At 52.1% G+C, this 18,005-nt stretch overlaps 1 protein-coding gene across 1 annotated transcript in view; it reads right to left on the minus strand.

Moving 5' to 3' along the window:
* Positions 1 to 8,322: 8,322 nt before the first annotated feature.
* Positions 8,323 to 18,005, minus strand: part of SYT17 (synaptotagmin 17) — a 34,211-nt gene continuing 24,528 nt past the window's right edge. The window contains exon 8 of the mRNA XM_021539806.3: positions 8,323 to 9,366. Coding sequence (XP_021395481.1) covers positions 9,170 to 9,366 — 197 coding nt within the window. The 3' untranslated portion in view covers positions 8,323 to 9,169. The remainder of the gene's footprint in view (positions 9,367 to 18,005) is intronic.

The raw sequence follows: 18,005 nt of genomic DNA on the forward strand, positions 1-18,005 counted from the left end.
CTGCTTTTCAGCACAGTGGGGAAGTTGCCCCACAAGAGGCCCCTGTGGGGGCAGGATGTCCTTCTGGAGCCTTTGTAGTCGCCGCTGTCTGAACACAGCAGTGGCATTAACACATTGCTCCAACCTCCTCCGTGCTCTGCTCCCCCTTGTGCGGGGAGGATGTGGCACTCGGGACCCCCAAGTCTTGGGGCACACAGACTTAACTCTCTTAGCTGCTGGTTTGTGAACGTGGGGGAATTGCCAGCTGCCCCCGAGCCAGTTCCCACATGCCCAAGGATCTGGGGTCTGGGGTCAGTGCTGCTCTTGAGGCGAGCGGGGCAGTGGGCAGGGTGGGCGTGCAGGGGGTGAGGGCAGACGTCAGATGCCATCAGACTATCCAAGCAGGTAACAGCCTCAAGCCTGGAGAGGTCAGGGCCGTGCCTCCAGCACTGAGGGGCCAGGGAATGGCTTTCCCTGGGGGTGGAGAGAGCAAAACTGCCAGCAGCAGCAAGGGATGTGGCTGGGCAAAGGAAGCAACAGCATGGAAAAAAAGAGAGGCAAGGTGAACCCAAAGCAGCTGTGTGAGCATTCATGGAGCCAAATCCTTCCCTGTGCCAGTGCTGGCAGCTCAGGGTGATAATTTCATTTTCATCAGCTCATTCCACATGGGGACTTCTGAGTGTTCTACAAACAGCCACCAGCCAGCCCACAGGGTCCCTGCTGTCACACCTCCCTCCCAGGTGACAAACCACAAACACAAAGAGTCTTTTTTTTCCTCCTGAGTGAACAAGGCCAAGTCAACTGCCAAGCCCTGTGGGGCTGTCACCCCATCAATCTGTTTTGGGACCCCCAGCCATCCCTCCAGAGGAGCTGAGACTGGGGCCAGCTCTGTATCCAACAGCAACAGACCCTTGAGGGGCTCAAGGGGCTCTCCCATCCTCAGCAGCACTAATTATGGACTGTGGAGGATAAAAGATAAGGCCTGCTGGGCTGGAAGAGCAAAATAGCTTTTGGGGAGAGTGGGTAAGATAAAGACAGCTCAGCAGCAATGCAGAGTTCAGTTCTCCGATTCACACCCAGCCATAACTGCACTGGGAAAAACCTTAGAACAGCCCTAGGAGATGCAAATTACTTCATTGTAGTAACAGAGCAGGACCAGGAACTCCAAAAGCTGATGTGATTCCTGGCAGTCAAGCCCTCCTCCCCTCATGATGCTGGCCAGGGCTCCCTGTCTCCACCAAAGCTGAAGCAGAACACAGAAGGGTCAAACCTTCAGTATGAGGCTTCACCTTCACCACCAGGGCACAGGTGAGGCATGTACCTCCAGCAAGGACAGTGCTGGGATCTGCTCCTGGCTTGCAGAGATTCGAGGTTGCTGTTCCTTCCTGCCCAGGACAGCCCAGAGGTCTGTGCCAGACAAGGCACCACCAGCTGCTCCAGCAATTGGGGTTTTATTATAGTGCCTTGACAAAATCCCCACCTCTGGCAGCATGGTGGCAAAATTCACAGGGCTTCACCCAGCAGCATCCCCAGCAAATGGAGCCTTCACTCCTGAGTGTGAATTGCAGTGGGTGTCCCACTGCCCTGGCTCAAAGCAGGCACCCCAATTCCAGGGAAAAACACCCTCACGTTCGTTCAGAGCAGCTGAGACCAAGTCAGACATTGAGACAGCCCTGCTTTGTTATTCCACACTGGTTCCCATTAGGTAGCATTAATTTGATGAGCTTCAGTGAACCAGAGGTGCCTGAAGGAATTTAAGGTTAAATATACCAAAAAGGAAAATATGGGAGGTCAGCTTTTAATTAGCATCTTTTCTGTTAGGTCAGGATCAGAGGCTTTGTCTGTCTCTTTGGAGGAGAACTACTGGTCCCAGTTTTTCAGCCAGGATCAATTAGGGGAGCTGCTTTATTTGAAATATTTGTAGCAGAAAAACCATAAGAAATCTGATGTGGGGTTGTGAGTATAGGGCTCACTCATGTCTCTACAGGAAAGCCTCAGAACCCAAGCCAGCAGCTGTGTGTGGTATTTCTATCTAGAAGGTGACAGGGAAAGCATTTGGGGGCTTTTTAGACCCAATCCTCACTTTCAAGGAAAGTGAGGATTGGGTCTAAATGACCAGCAAAACATCAGCTCCTCCACACAGGGCCAGCACAGCCAATGCCTGCAGCACAGGGGTCCCTGTCAACCCCCAAGTGACTCCATCCATTTGTCCCCAAATTCCTGCAGAAAAATGATGACAAGAATCCTTTCCTCCTTTTTTTTTTTAATTTTTTTTTTTTATTTACAATGCAGCAGTTTTAAAGGCAGGACCATGTTTTAAAGCAGCACCAGTGAAATAACTGTCCAGACTGGGCTAAGGATAAGATTCAGATCAAGCAGCTGTTACTAACTCAGAAAAGCTGGAAAACAAATATTTGGGGTCAGAAAAAAAAGTTTTGTGCTCTCTGCATTTGTGTCAGTGCCAAATTGGAGCCTTTTTATTTATTTACTAGCTGAGCCCCACAGTAAACTACCAAGAAAATCACTTTTCAAAATCTTACAGAAGCTGGCACTGCTCTGCCAAAAAAAGTTTCATTTCCCCAGTTGGCTTATTTCCAACTACAAATAATTAACTGAGAAAATCCTAGCTAGTTTCACAAGGGTTTCTCTTCATTTCAGTATGCTACTGGGGAAAAAAAAACCTACCACCAGCTGCATGTCTCCCCTGGACTCAGCTGGTGAAGAGCAGGTTTGCTCCTGAGAACTTCATCCCAAGGAGCAATGCTGCCTCACTTCCAGGGTCTGCACGTTTGAGATGTGAAATCTGAGGCCAGGACAAGGTTGGAAGAGATGCCCAGGCAAGGAAGGCTCCTGAGGGGCTGCAGCTCCATCAGGGGGTTTCGGACAGCAGATGCTCTTACTCTTGCAGAGAATCAAAGAAATCATTCCATCAACAGCTGACAGCTTTCCTCAAAACTTACAGGGGCTAGGAGACACCCTCCTTGGCACATCCATAAGCTAATGCTGCCATCTGACCTGAAAAGGCAAGTGAACCTCTTCAGCTCTTGGCAAGCAGCTGGGTTTGGAGAGTGTCCATCAACACCCAAAAGGCTCGTCTGAAATTCATGTCAACAGAGAAGAGCTGAGGAGATCCTGTCGTGTGGAAGTCTGGGGCCTTCCCAGGGCAGAACCCTCCACCAGGACCCGAGGGCTGGCATGGTGAGGGTGAGCTGGGGCTCAGGACCAGCATCCTGGTGCTCACCAAGCCACCTCTCACCAGCTCAGGCCACGGGGAGGGCCAGCAGCAGGACTTTACCCTGGCTCAGCACTGCTGGAGCTGTGGGAAGCTAGAAGGGGTGGGGGAGACAACAGGGCTGGGACAGGGGACCCCCAGAGCCATCCCCAGGATGACTTCAGCAGAAACTGCCAGTGGCTAAGCTGGGGGAGCCAGCTGAGCCAGAGGTCCATCCCACCACATCCTTCTTATTGAGTAACCTCCCAGAATAAGCATTTAAACAGGGGACTGGAGGGCAGGAGCATATGGCAGGGACTAAGACAGTGTTGTTGTGTGATGCTGGGATGCCTCAACTCACCCATGGCTTTAGAAGCAACTCCTTAAACGCTGACATTCTTGTCACCATGGGCAAACAATGCCACCTTCATGTTACTCGCAATATTTGTTTTTCATTAACAGATGAAAGAGTCTCACACTGAGCATCCACCTTTGAAGGATGTGATCAGGGGAGGGACCTTGGTCTCAGTGTATGGGGGGGCTGTATGGAGCTGCAGGAGAAGGTATGTCCACTGATGGACACGAATCTTATAACTGGCCAATATTTTACAGACCCTGAACTGTTTTTAAGGCACATGTCAAAAGTTTTCAAGTAAAATATTAAACATCAGTTGAAGCACATTGGGAGGGACATCCTGACACACCAAGGGCTTTGCTTTTTAAAATTCCTTAATGAAACCAAGCTGATTTTACAGCTTCAAATCCTCTGTATGTTTGGAGTTGAGGCTACAGCCAATAGCAGCAGCAACGCTCCTGCAGCTGGCACTGACAGATAGAAGTTATCTCGCAGAGTTTTTTTCTCCTTAATTAGTTTTGGCAAAGCTCCCACGGATTAGGTGTCTGGCAGGAAAGCCAGGCTTCTATCGATCCCTTTTCTCACGATCTCACCAAACAGCACTGAAGGAATCCCTTTCCACTCACAGTCCCAGTAAACCTAACAGGGTTCAAACTAACTTGGTGCAGCAACTGTCACTTGTACTGACACCGCAGAAAAGTTTAGAAGAAACCCAAGTGACATTCAGCAGTCAGCAGCAGCTCGGAGAAAAGAAGGGGAATAAGGGAGAATCCCATGTTGGTTTCACACGGAGTAATTGTGAATAAACGAGAAGCCCTGATGCCCTCAGCCTGTCCTGCTGGGCTGCGTGGCCACAGCCCTGCAGCGTCCATGTGTGTGCCCCTGCAGTGATTCCTGCCACCGAGCCAGGGCCGCTGCCAGGCACAGCCCCGAGCCGCGGCAGCGCCTTGGCAAAGCCAAGAGCTGACCTGGCACACCGACACAGGGCCAGCCCAGAGAGCTCCGGCATCCCGGAGGAGAACCGGGACTGCCCTTGGCACGTCCCCACGGTGTGGAAGAAAGCTGATTTCAAGGGAAGTCAGGGACTTCTGGAGCAGGGGGAAGCCCGCTGCCGGTCCTGCGGGAGGCTCCTTCCCTGCCGCCACCATCACCGACCGAGCGGCCGCGGCCGGCGCCGAGCACTCACCTTGGCTGATCTTGATGTTGGTCTGGGGGAAGGCCTGGGCGGCCAGCAGGGCGGCGGCCAGCAGCGCGCACAGCGCCCGCCCGCGTCCCATGGCCGCGGCCGTGGGGCGGGGGTCCCGCCGGGTCGGGGTCCCGCCGGGTCGGGGTCCCGCCGGGTCGGGGGTCCCACCGGGTCGGGGTCCCGCCGGGCTCGGGGTCCTGCAGGGCTCGGGGGTCCCGCCGGGTCGGGGTCCTGCAGGGCTCGGGATCCCGCAGGGCTCGGGGGTCCCGCCGGGTCGGGGTCCTGCAGGGCTCGGGGGTCCCGCCGGGTCGGGGTCCCGCCGGGTCGGGGGTCCCGCCGGCTGCGGCTCCCGCCGAGGTCCGTCCGGCGCGGGGTCCCTCCGGCTGCGGGCCCCGCGGGCTGTGGGGCGGCCGCCGGGCGGGGCGGATATAGGGGCCGCGCTGCCCCCTCCCCCGAGCGGCGGCTCCTCCGCAGCCCGCCCCCGGCCCCGCTCAGCGCATCCCAGAGGGACCCGCACCCGCACCCGGCCCAGCCCCAGCCCCAGCCCGGCCCCGCTCAGCGCATCCCAGAGGGACCCGCACCCGGCCCAGCCCCAGCCCGGTCCCGCTCAGCGCATCCCAGAGGGACCCGCACCCGGCCCAGCCCCAGCCCGGTCCCGCTCAGCGCATCCCAGAGGGACCCGCACCCGGCCCCAGCCCCAGCCCGGTCCCGCTCAGCGCATCCCAGAGGGACCCGCACCCGGCCCAGCCCCAGCCCGGTCCCGCTCAGCGCATCCCAGAGGGACCCGCACCCGGCCCCAGCCCCAGCCCGGTCCCGCTCAGCGCATCCCAGAGGGATCCGCACCCGGCCCCAGCCCCAGCCCGGCCCCGCTCAGCGCATCCCGGGGGGGCGGGGGTCCGCAGCCCGGCTCGGGCGCACGCTGTCCCCAGAGCGCTGTTGTCACCCGCCGGGGCCGCAGGCGAGTAGGACATCATCCACATCATCCCTCCTTAGGACATCGTCCCTCCTCGCCCCCGGGTGCGGGTGAGGGGCTGGGGCGGCCCGTCACCCCGGCGGTGACACGGGGACCCCGCTGCCGGCAGGGACCGGCCCGACGGCCGCGGTGACACCGGGGAGCGGCCGGGCAGCCGCGGAGGGAGGCAGGGAAAGGCTGCCAGGCACGGCAGTGGGGTTTAACACCGCAGTGTCCCATTGTGTGCTGCCTTTGGTTTGCTCTGCTTTGCTTTGCTTTGGTTTCGGGGAGTGGGTTTTGTTGGGTTTTCTCCTGTGTTTGGTTTGGGATTTTTTTCCCAGAGCTGACACACTTTAACAGCCTGGAAGAAGCATCCCCCAGCTGTGTCCAGGGCTCCAAGGCTATTTCAGGAATTCACTCTGTGCCCATCTGCCAGGCCCGTGCTGGGTCCATGCCGTCATGTAACAGCAGAAAACCTGATATGATACAGCAGTCTGTGCCAATATAATCCAGCATGTCTCCTTCCTGTGGAAAACATTTGTTAGACATAAACTTCAGACTTTTAAAAACACTGTATAAAATCCTTTTCTAACTGTTGCACTCATAAGGGAAATAGTAAAGGCACAAATACTATACAATTTAGTGGTCCTGTTCAATTTCCAATTTATGCCTTAAATCAGCACTGAAAGAACTGCTTAGGAACATTCTCAATGCTGTTCCCTTTTTATTCTTAGCTACAGATTAAAATTTTCGGCATTTTTGACCCATTTTTAGAGATTCAAGTATAAACTATTTGGGGTGACACCAAGCTTTCAGTACAGTAAAGCATCCAGACTTACTCCAGAGACAGTAACTCATTCAATCAACTTTTCTATATTAAGTTTTCTTCATATTAAACAAAGCCTTTTAAGAACACTCTCCCCTTCCATACATTGATCTGAAATTATCTGGCTCAATGAAAAGCCCACTGCTACAGCAGAACACTAAAAATGAAGGCATTGGGATTATTCAAAGTCAAGGCATGCCTCTTCCCTTCTTTCCTCAGATAAAGCCAATGTTACAAACAACTTTTAGCAAACTATGGAACAAAAATCTTTGAGCATATTAATCTACTCCCAAAGCACAAATATTCGTGTTTGAAGAGGGAGCAGAGTTCCTGAATAATTTTAATGCTGGTTTCATGGCAGCAGCTGGGAGCACTGAGCTTCCCCTGAGGCACAGCCCTGAGCCTGGCACAGCAGCTGGGCACAGCTTTGCTGCCAGCACTGGGACAGCACAGGCACGCCGTGCCAGCTGGGGCTGCAGCTGCCCTTTGGGTTACTTTCCAACTTCACCAGCACGAGATGTGCTTCACCTGCTGGCTGCAGCCCCGGGAGCACAGCCACAATTCATCCCTCCTGCTCCTCTCCCTCCCATGCTCTTCTGTCTGCTCTGCAGGCCAGGAGCTCCCTACTCTGCTTCTGTTCTGCTCTCACTGACCTTCCCTCTGGGCACTCTCTCTAATTTTTGGCATCCTGTGTGTACATGACTGTTCCTCCCTGCGGAACAGACACCTCGTGACTTCAAGGACAGACTCAGGCAAAATTACTTTCTGTTCACATTTCATCCCCAGTGCTGAGCAAAGCATGTGTCTGCTCTCATGGATGTCCTGAGCTCATTCTGCTCTCCACAGGCCCCCCATGGAAGAATATAAACGTCAGCCACAGAAGCTGCTGAAACCACGGCCCCTTGGCTGAGCCTTCGTGAGTTACAGGCAGAGCTCACCCCCTAGAGCACACCTTTGCCCAGGACTGCCCGTGGGGTCCCTCTCCACTGTGGCTTTTTATGAGACAAACCAGGAGGAAGCCAGAGAACAGAGATTTGTCATCAACTTCACTGCAGAGCAGAAATTCACCTTGCAGAGAGGCAGGTTAGAATTGATACCCAGCATCCAGAGTGTTCTCAGAGAAAGGATGGCCCTGGACAGCCCTGCAGACACCACTGCTGTGTGCTGCTAACACAGAGCAGCTGTGCTGGGGAGCAGCAGGCAGCCAGGTGCCAGGGCAGAGTGCTGAAGGGATCTTGGGATCATTACTACACAGACCTGCCCTGGAGCAGGAGCACCTGGACAGCAGCAGGGATTATTGGCCCACACACTGACACCTGCCAAAGCAAGCACTGAGCTTTTTTGGTTTGGGTTTTTTTGGTGTGGTTGGGTTTTGTTTTGCTTTTTAAGACTTGCCTGTCCCTAACTGTTGTAGCTAAATAACAAACGGGTGAAATAGTTGTCTGTGTTGTTTTTTTCCTTTTTAAAAATCAAAATATTAAAAGCACAGGAGATACTAGGGTTTCATTTTGGGCTTCATTTAATGGAGTGCTGCCCGTCCTGCCATGTGTCATCTCTGGAATCTGACACATCCAACCCCCAGGGTGTTATGTGGGGTCTGGCTGGGAACCACCATGGCCAGACCAAGGCATCCAGCTCACTCTCCACACCAGCCTCCATCAGCAGATGCCCAGTTTCTCTCAAAGTGCTTCCAGTTCATCTGCAGCGAGTGACAGTGGGGTAACTGCCAACATTTTGTCTTTTTTACTGCCATAATCATAACTGAAGGAGCTCAACACAAAGGTGAATTCAACAAGTATCACCCCAATCCATGTGGCACAATTAAATAGAATTTTATTTTCAATAAATATACAATCTGCATCATACCAGACAATACACTGTGGAAAAATAAAATGTACAGAAGCAACCAACAGGACAGCCTGACTGTAGCTAAGTTCACTTGGTGACCTGAAGAACTACCTGGGTAAACACACACAACACAGAAAGAGCCACTGCAGTCTGTGAGAGAATTAAAATTGTGTTTTCTGGGTTTTCTTGACCGCCAAAGTCCCCGGAGCAGTTTTTTTTTTTGCACAGCACATGTTTGAAAGGACGCAAGCTGGTTTTCCCAGTACAAATGCTATGGGAAATGTTTATTTTGCTATATCAGCACTGAATCTACTACGCACACAGACTGCTATCGAGACTGGCAGGTCACCACTGACGGGACACGGGATCTGTCCCACGTGGGGCCACACGTGTGGCCCGGCACACAAACACACACAGTAACAGCAGCTTAACTTGTTAAAATTACTACAAGGACAAAACCGCAGTCAGAATCGATTTCACCACAGGTTCTACCGTTTAAAAAAAATATTCTAGCCTAATTACCACGTTCACCAATGAGAGCACACGGGTACTTATATCTCCGAGAGGATGAGCCATGGATTTGGACTGGAAGGACAGCAGAGGCAGCTCCCAGCTCCTGCACCCACTGCGTGCTTCCCGGGGCACGTCCACGCAGGGCCCCGCGGGCCAGCAGCCGGAGCAGCCGGGCCCGTGGGACGCGGGTCACTGGGGCCGGCGCTGGCATCATCCAGGTGCTGCTGTGGGGTGCGAGGCGGGGCGTTCCACTCGTGGGCTGGTTCGTTGCGGCGCCTGGCTGCCGTGGGCCGCCCGCCTCATGTCACCTCGAGGGACGCGGGCGAGACGCGGTCGCAGTCCTCGCGCGAGCGCAGGCTGTGCCACTGCTCCACGGCCGTGCGGTGCGCGCTCAGCATGCGGCGCCAGTGGTTGGACTCGGGGGCGCCCGTGGAGTACTGCCCGATCACGATCCTGCCAATGAAGTCGTTGCTGCTCTTCACGTTGTGCCCGTACACTGGGGAGAGCAGAAACACAGACTGGTCAAGGCAAAAGCACCGCCGGCCTTGCCCCAGGACACCAAATGTCCTACAGATGTCCCCCCACAGCAGGTGCCAGGTGCCAGCAGTTTTGGGATGCAACTCAGCATCTGAAAAATGTTAGAGGAACGGGAGCTTGGAAGGAATAAATAGGCTGTACTACAGACTGAAATACAAGTCAAATAAACAAATCCACAGTTACCACAGTATTTACCATGAATAGGCAGATTCATAAAATGATTTAGGTTGGAAGGGACCTCAAAGATCATCCTATTCCACCCTCCCCCCCGCCGCCCCTTCCATGAGCAGGACACCTTTCACTGGAACAGACTGCTCCAAGTCTTGTCCAGCCTTGAAGGAGAAACACATCGTGTAAAGAAGTGCCAAAAGCTCTGCCTGGGCATCATGAAATCACAAAAGGAGCTCAGCAGCCTGAGGCTGGGGGAAGGCAGAAGCAACATCTCAAAGTGCCCTCCTCCAAAGGCATTGCACAAAGCACTCCAGCGCTAATCCACAGCCTGCCCTGCTCGGGGAATTACACACACTGGCTGTCAGCAGGATGTTTACACAGTAAGGATCTGCCATAATTATCACTGCAGCTACTTGTTAAATGTCCAGGAAAGCAACTGAGGGAGAGACACCGACCCAGCCCCCTGTCCTTTGGATTAGCCCAGCCTCCTGGAAGGAAAGATCGCAGACAGCAGCAAACCCTAATGATGGGCCTGATCCTGGGAAAGGCTGAGCACTCCCACCAGACAGCAGCAAAACCACTTTGTGCCTTGCAAACTGAAGCCCTGCCTCAGCTCATTAAAAAGTTGAAATGAAGTCTTTGCAAGCTGAAGCCAGGATATCCACAGGCACTGCCTGGAATATTAACGATTAAAAAATCTCCTCAGGAAAGAGAGGGATTTTTAAGGACAAATGTCTACAGGAGCTCCAAATCCAGCTGGGCTGGTGCAGCCAGAGCATGTGCAGCCTGACATGGAGCCCCTGCCCACAGCACCAGCTCTCCAGGGCTGCTGGAAACCATCACTGGCAGCAAAACAACCTCTGGGAACCCCCATGGCATCACCTGGTGTGTGCACACCCTCACAGGCAGGCAGGACACCAACAACAACACGCTCAGCCTCACTTCTGACCACACACCTTTGTCAAGGCTGTGCCTTTCCTATTATAATACATCCCCCAATTGATGAGCATTACTTTAACCTGCCCCTCTGCCACCTGCACACTCTGCAAGGCTGGTTCCTCACCTCTGTACCAGTCTGGGATCTTGCTCTGGGTGACTCAGGCACCTCCTGCCAGTGCAGTCCTGAAATCAAGCAGTGCCAGGTTACATCTCACTTCATCCCTTCCGACAGCTCTGACACACACAGTTTATGGGCAGAAATGCTTCTGCTCACCAAATTACCTGGGGATATTTTAGGTGACAGCAAACCTTCAAATGTCCGAGTAATTTGTTCAAATAACTGCACTAAAAAATCTACCCTGCAACTCAGAGCCCCATAAGTCCATCTTCAAACAACATTTAGAAATGATCTGGGGTTCACCACCCCAGCAGGAAGACTGCATCTCTTCTGCCTGTCACCATCAGTTATCTGGAGCTGATGCCATCAGCACATGTTGCCAAGTAAGTGCCTCTGTCAAGAGGCCAGGCTGGTGTTTTTTGGAAAGGCCACCTCTGAGGACACTGTCAGGAATTCTAAGCCATCCATCTCCAACTAATACACAGCTTGTCAGGGTTATTAATGAGTTCTCCTACAAGGCAATCACAGGTGTAGCTAGCAGGACTATACTACATGTTTTGCTATGATTTATTAGCCTACAGAAATCAAATGTGTGATAAAATTATGTTAAAATACCCTCAAACCACAATTTTCAATAGAATGTTTTTTCTTTTTTTTGTGTGTTTTTGTTTTGGATTTTTTGGTTTTGTTGTTGGTCTTGTTGTTGTTGGATTTTTTTTTTTTGCGTGTGTGTGTAAAATTAAGGAAGATAAAACCTAATCCTGGGAGACAGGACCAAGTAATTTAAACCAAGAAGCCTTACAGGCCATCAATTAGTCACAGGATAAATGAACAGTGGAGATGAAGTACCCCAGGCATACTGATTCTTCAAAAGTACTCCATGCCAGGACTGTAAAACAAGCAGGTGTGCTAACTAAGGGCACCTGTTCTTCTACTGTTGATCCAAGTATTTTGAATTCCTATAATGCAACTTGCTAATCTCATTGTGTCAGGTAATTAGCATGCTGAGTCCTTTGGGGTATTGATGAGCTAATTATAAAAGCATTGTTGCTTCTATCATTAACTACTGTAGACAGCACAGAGACTTATTGCTGAGGAACAGGGAAGAAGACATTTCCCAAGGCCAAATGCTCATTCACACACAGACCATAAGAGGCTGCACTGGACTGACCTCAGGTTTACACTCACAGCTTCACCACAGCAGCTTGCTCAGATGAGAGGTCTTTGCAGGCCTAAAATTCAGCTTTACCCATCAGTTCAGAAGCCTTTTAAATTCTAGGACATGCCTTTCTGGGAGGCCAACTGCTGTATTGCACTGCTAAATGGCCAGGATTTGCTGAGCAATCTGCTGATAGCTGAGCTCACCAAGCTGTGGAATGGACCTTACCCAAGAAAGGGCCGGAGATGGCATTGAGGAAACAAAGCCTTTCCTTTGCTCACATTCAGGAGCACCATTCCCCTGCTGCTGACACCAGTACTTCCAAGAAAGCTTGGAAAAGAGAATGGCAGGAGCCCACAGACCCAGGTGAGCAGCTGGAAGCAGACCCTGGTGCTCCTGTGCTGACACAGGGAGGGGGAGCATCTCCCCCACTCCTCCCTTGGCTCAGCAATCCCTTCTCAAGCAGGGGAGGAACCATTTCCTTGAGCACCAAGAAGCACAGGGCACTGCTGCAGCGATTTCACTCGTGTCTGAGCCTTCAGCCAGCTGCAAAGCCCTGCAGCAGCAGTGCCAGCCCGCCCTGATGCACACAGAGCCCCGTGTGCCACCAGGCACCCGCAGCCCCACAGGCACAGGGTGAGCTGCACTCCACTGGGGCTGGCCCTGCCCTGGCTGCCAGGTGAGCCGGCAGGTCCCAGGTGACATGCTGGTGGCAGCAGGGGACACCTGGGAGCCCCCTGGAGCAGGAAAGCCCCGCAGAGCTGAGCAGCAGAGCCCTCTGCTCCTGCACACACACGCACAGCACGGCTGCATCCCTGCCTGCAGAGGGGCCAGCCCCACACACACTCCCACTCCAGCCCTGGGGGGAGTAAGGAGCCCCTGCTCTCTCCTTCCAGCTTGTTCCACAACAGCTGAAGGTGGAGGAGCTCCACGGGCAGCAGCTGAGCACTGTGCCACACTGAGTCCAGGTGACTGTACAAGGGGACTGAGCTGTGTTCCCTGGTGTCTGAACACCCCTGACAGAGTATGAAAGGAGCTCATAGCAAATTTCAGATTCAATCTGCCCTTGGCACAAAAACAATGACCCCATGGAGCTGCTCAATAGCAGAAAATAAAGTAATTAACGTTTGGGATTTTCAGACTGACCCAGACTCTGGTTATGAACTGTTAGATGGTGCTTTCCATTTAAGAAGCATATTTTCCTGATGGAAACTACACACCTGATCTCATGAGCTCTTTTTCTACCATCACAGTAATTCACACAATAGTGACATCCATTTCTAAGCAAATAGAGTGCAAAAAGCAATTAAAGAAGCAGAGCAGTTAAAGAGCAGCTGCTCTTCAGAAGGACACATTTGGAAACAGAAAAGCTTCTTAAAAAGACATTCTTTATAATAGAAATGTTGAAATACAGAAGAAAATAACCTTTACTTATGTCCATTGAAAGGGTCAAATTCTTGAAGACAAGGTACATGATGTAGATAAAACATTTTCATGTTATGAACTTATTGATGCAACATTCCTGAATGATCCATATCCAGCTGATGTGGGCCTGGGTGCCACATGGAACGTTTCTTTGGGGTCAGGGCCCATGTCCCTCACAGGGCTCCTGCACAGGAGGGAAGGCTGAGCCCCCCAGCCTGGCTGCCTGCAGGGCTGAGGGCACAGCCATGCCAGGCCCTGCACGCCCAAGAGCTGCTGCCCAGCAGGGCAGGGACTTCCAGGGGATGCAATGGGCCTGGAGCTCAGGCAGCATCTGCTCTGGGGACAGATCCAGCCTGAGCTTTCCCTTGTCTCCTGCCAGCTTCAGTCACATGGAATCACTTTTTGCCAGTCAGCTCTTTCCCATGGCACCACGTAATTAAGCCATGAGGCTGCCTGGGTGGCACCAGCCCTGGCACCAGATCCAGCCAAAATGCCTTTCACCTTTCCCTTTCTTTGCCTCCACACCGAGCATTTGTGCAGGGCACGACTGAAACCATTGCCATCCATGAGTCATGTGCAACAGCAGAACTTCAGCTGGCACTTCAGAAAATCACTCATCCTTTGACTGAATGTATCAGCATCCTTGGAATGACCAGGGAGGAGCATTAACTAAGAAAATTCCCTTAAGCTAACTTCAAGGCTATCAGTATCATTTACAGGATGGGGACAAGCGTGAACCTTGCAGCTGGGGCCACAAAACACCTGCCTCTCCTGCAAACGCTCTGCCAGGTGTGCAGAGCAGTTACTCAGCAGCTACTCAGCAGTTCCTCAGCATTTACTCAGCAGTTCCTCAGCAGTTCTGGCTGTGTGCACTGCCCGGTATGGCCGCACAGCACCTCTGCTGCTGCCTCTCCGGGAGTACCAGTGGGAGATGTCAGTGTGCTGAAACAGCTGAGAGCTCCACCACGAACAACTAACTCTTCTTCACCCACCTACACCATCACCTGCAACGCGATTAAAGCCATTTAACTCAGAGAAAAGGAAAACCGGCACAAACAAGGCTGTACACAGGCAACTGAGGGGCAGAGTCCCCCTGTGGACACAGAGCTCATGGCACTGTGTAGCCCCTCTGGCAGAACCACAACCCTGTTGGCACTGACCCATCAACACTTCAGCACTTCCCACTCAGCCTCAGTGCCTGGTGAGGTCTCACAAAGTGCCCCCTTCACATTGCTGCCCATTCAGGCAGGCAGTGCCTCACCCTTGGCAGGCAGGAGACAGTGCCAGTGGCCAATGCCCAGCCCTTTCTGTGCCCATCCCTTTCCATACCCAGCCCTTTCTGTGCCCATCCCTTTCCATACCCAGCCCTTTCTGTGCCCATCCCTTTCTGTGCCCATCCCTTTCCATACCCAGCCCTTTCTGTGCCCATCCCTTTCCATACCCAGCCCTTTCTGTGCCCATCCCTTTCCATGCCCACTTCTGTCCATGCCCAGCGCTGCCTCAGCCAGTGAGGCTGAGCTGCCAGCTTAAGTAGGACTGAAAACTGCTGCTGAACTGCTTGACATCCATATGAAAAGGCTGTTTAGCACAAAGAGGTGCTACGAGGAGCAGCAGCAGCTGGGCTAATGATGCACACTGAGAAGGTCACAGGCATGGCCCAAATCCTGCCCTTGCTCCTCCAGCATGGCCTGTCATATTTAGCAGAGAGGAGAGAAAAGCACGGGAGAAGATGCCGTGGTTTCCCATTTATCAGTTTAATCTCCAGCAGGGTCTGATGGGCACATTAAACTCTCCTCTCATCCTTCCCCTGTGTGACTGCTCCCTGCACTGGCTGCACCTGCCCAGCTCCAGAGGAACTGGAGCTGCTGGGGTCCATGGGCACACACAGACCAGCTGCTGCCCCACGGGGGACAGTGCCACAGCAAGAGACTCTGCAATTTCCCACAGGGCAGCCCCAGGTGCTGGGGCTCCCTGCACATGCTCCCAAAGCAGGCATGTGCCCAGTCACAGTCTGCTCTCAGACAGGGAGAAGAGCACTGCAGCAGCCAGCAGGGATGCAGGGGGCAGGGCAAGTGCAAATGCACAAGTGTGCCTTGCAGAGCATGCAAGGGATGACAGCTCATGAAATTACCTCATCAGGAGACACTGGAATAATGGGCTGGATGCATCTATTGCAACAGCCCAGAGGATACAGAAAAGGAGTATCTATGGCTGGCTTTTGCCAATTCCAATTCCCCTTTTTTTAAAACTGCATCTTAATTCCGTGCACTATGAGCCCCAGATGCAACAAAGCATATTTGCACAGCTCACAGGAAGAGTCTCCAGCACCAGTGCCACACAGCACCTGCAAACACAGGCAGGGACAGCCTTGCAGGAGAGGCAGCCCCTGCCTGCACCTTCATCCATCTCCTGTGACAGCCACAGGCATTCCATTTCCAGACACTGCTCTGCTGCCCACAGCAGCTCCTGCCACCCAGACTTTTCTTCATTTGATGCACAGGCAGATTATGGCCTTGCAGGACGCTTGAACAATTCCTTTCAGTGCAGCGTGAGCCAAACAAGATGAAGGGCTGAGGGCAGGAGAGCCATGACACTGCTTAAATTAAGAGGCTTGGCAAAAGGAGCAAGCACCTATCATCAGCCTGGAGAGAGGAGGTTTGCTCCTTTCTTTAGGAGAAAAAGATTATCAAAAGATTCCAGAGAACTTCAGGACAGGCAGTTTCTGCCACACCAGATGCAGTGCATTTATTAACTAAGTCAGGCAACTTGATAAATCGAACTTTGCCTTCTAAGCAAGGAACAGATTGGGTCAGGAAGGGTCAGCACCTTGGTGCTCTCACCCTGATTAATGGCACTTCACTCCTCCTTGTTAAAGCAGTCAGTCTGCTGCAAAAAGCCAAACCCAACCCCAGAACATCTTCCCTGAGTGACCCAAAACAGGACTGGGCTGCAGGACCCCACTGAGAATCTCTGACCAGCCCTCTGCTGTCACCTGCTCCAGGTGACCACCAGCACCTGCCATGGAGAGCAGCAGGGCACAGAGGCACTGAGAGTGGAGAGCAGTGGGGCAGGGATTTGTACATCTGGGAAGGCACCCAGAGCCACTGTGAAAGGCTCTGCTGGGCTGCAGGGCTCTCCCCTGCCAGCACAGCTCCCTGAGCCCTCCCCAGAGCCCTCTCAGGACCTGCTGGGTCATTCCTGTGGCCACCAGAGCTGGAGCAAGGCCTGGGAGGGCGGGAGGCACCGGCCAGGAGCTCGCTGCTCTCCCAGACTGGCCAAGGACCATATGGTGGCTGCTGCATAAATGAATGAAGTGTTTTATAACACCCGACACAAAGGCCAAATTCTGGTCTAAATTAAACAGGTATAAATCCCCAGAAAACACAGTGCTGACATCAGTGGGATTTTTCCATTTTTTCTCCTTTGGCTAAGATAGGATTACACAGGTTTAATCAGGGATTACATTTTGCTTCTGAGCTCTAGATATGGGAAATATACACAGTCCAATACTTCCAAAAGACATGTTTAATAGATTACAAGAAACAATTTTCTAGCAGTGAGATGTCTAATTATCTGTCCATCTAAGAGATGTTATGGTGCCCAACACGATAGTATTTCAAAAGAGAAATCAAGTCCTCCTCCTGCATTCTAGCATGGGAAAAAAACAGTTTAATTTGACTCATATATTAGAGATTTCTTCCCTGTATCTCTGTGCAAAAGACAAAGTGCCTGGATGTTTATTGGGTTTTCATGTGGGAAAGCAAAAGCAAGAGGCGAAAGGAGACTTGGGCAAGTCAAAATGCAGATGTGTGATGACTCCAGACATGGTGCTTTCCATCCCTGCAAACAGCAGCTAGAGCTGATGCTGGTATCTTCAGGTCATACTTCCACATAGCCAGGGAAATCAGAATTCAGATATATTTCTGGAGAAGCCTCAAGACAAAACTTTATCAAATTTCAACCTGCTCAGCCGATTGGGACATTTGGAAATCAGTCTGTTAATTAAAAAAATACTACTGAAAAGCCCCACTAGCTTTGCATCCTGTTGAAACAGGCAGCATTGCTTCAGAAAGAAAACATTTCAGTGAAAGCAACCCAGAACTGCATAATTATTCAATACACACCCACAGTTACTTTTTTTCCCCTTTTAAAATACAAACTATTAAATGGTCCCCATATTTTCTTAAAGGCCAACTGAAAATGAGCTAACAGAGGAACCAGGTATATTGCTCCTGAACAGCAATCTGTTATTTTAATCAAGTACTGACTACTAATTAGTTAATTAGAAGTTAATTAAAGCTCTGGAATAAAGCATTAAAGTTACTCAGGGGTCTGAAGACACACATTGCAGCACTTGGGGCACAGAGGTGGCTGCCAGCATTGCCAGGGCCCCTCTGCTGTAGCCCCTGAAACCACAGGTACAGATCTGCAAAGTCTCAACACTCTTGGGAACAAAAATACTCAAAAAAAAAAAAAAAAGGAAAAATGGGTCCTAAATCTTTACAAAAAACAGAGACATTGCCAATTTTTAAAACATACTGAAAAGTGAGGAGTATCACCAATTCCTACCAGAAGACAGAGTGTCCATGAGCTGCACCCTCAGCCAGGACTGGCTGTGGAGATGTCACCAGTGCAGGTCACACACGTTTCGAGGTCAGCCTCTCCACCAACAAGCACACCCTGCCCAGCCTGGGGCAGAGCATCCTGTCCTGCTGGAGCCATGGCCCCCTTCCAGACAGGAGCAGCAGCAGGATGAGCCTACTCTGCTCTCCATCAGCCCCAGGGC

This window comes from Lonchura striata, chromosome 16 (assembly GCF_046129695.1).
Source record: "Lonchura striata isolate bLonStr1 chromosome 16, bLonStr1.mat, whole genome shotgun sequence".
Taxonomy (NCBI): Eukaryota; Metazoa; Chordata; class Aves; order Passeriformes; family Estrildidae; genus Lonchura; species Lonchura striata.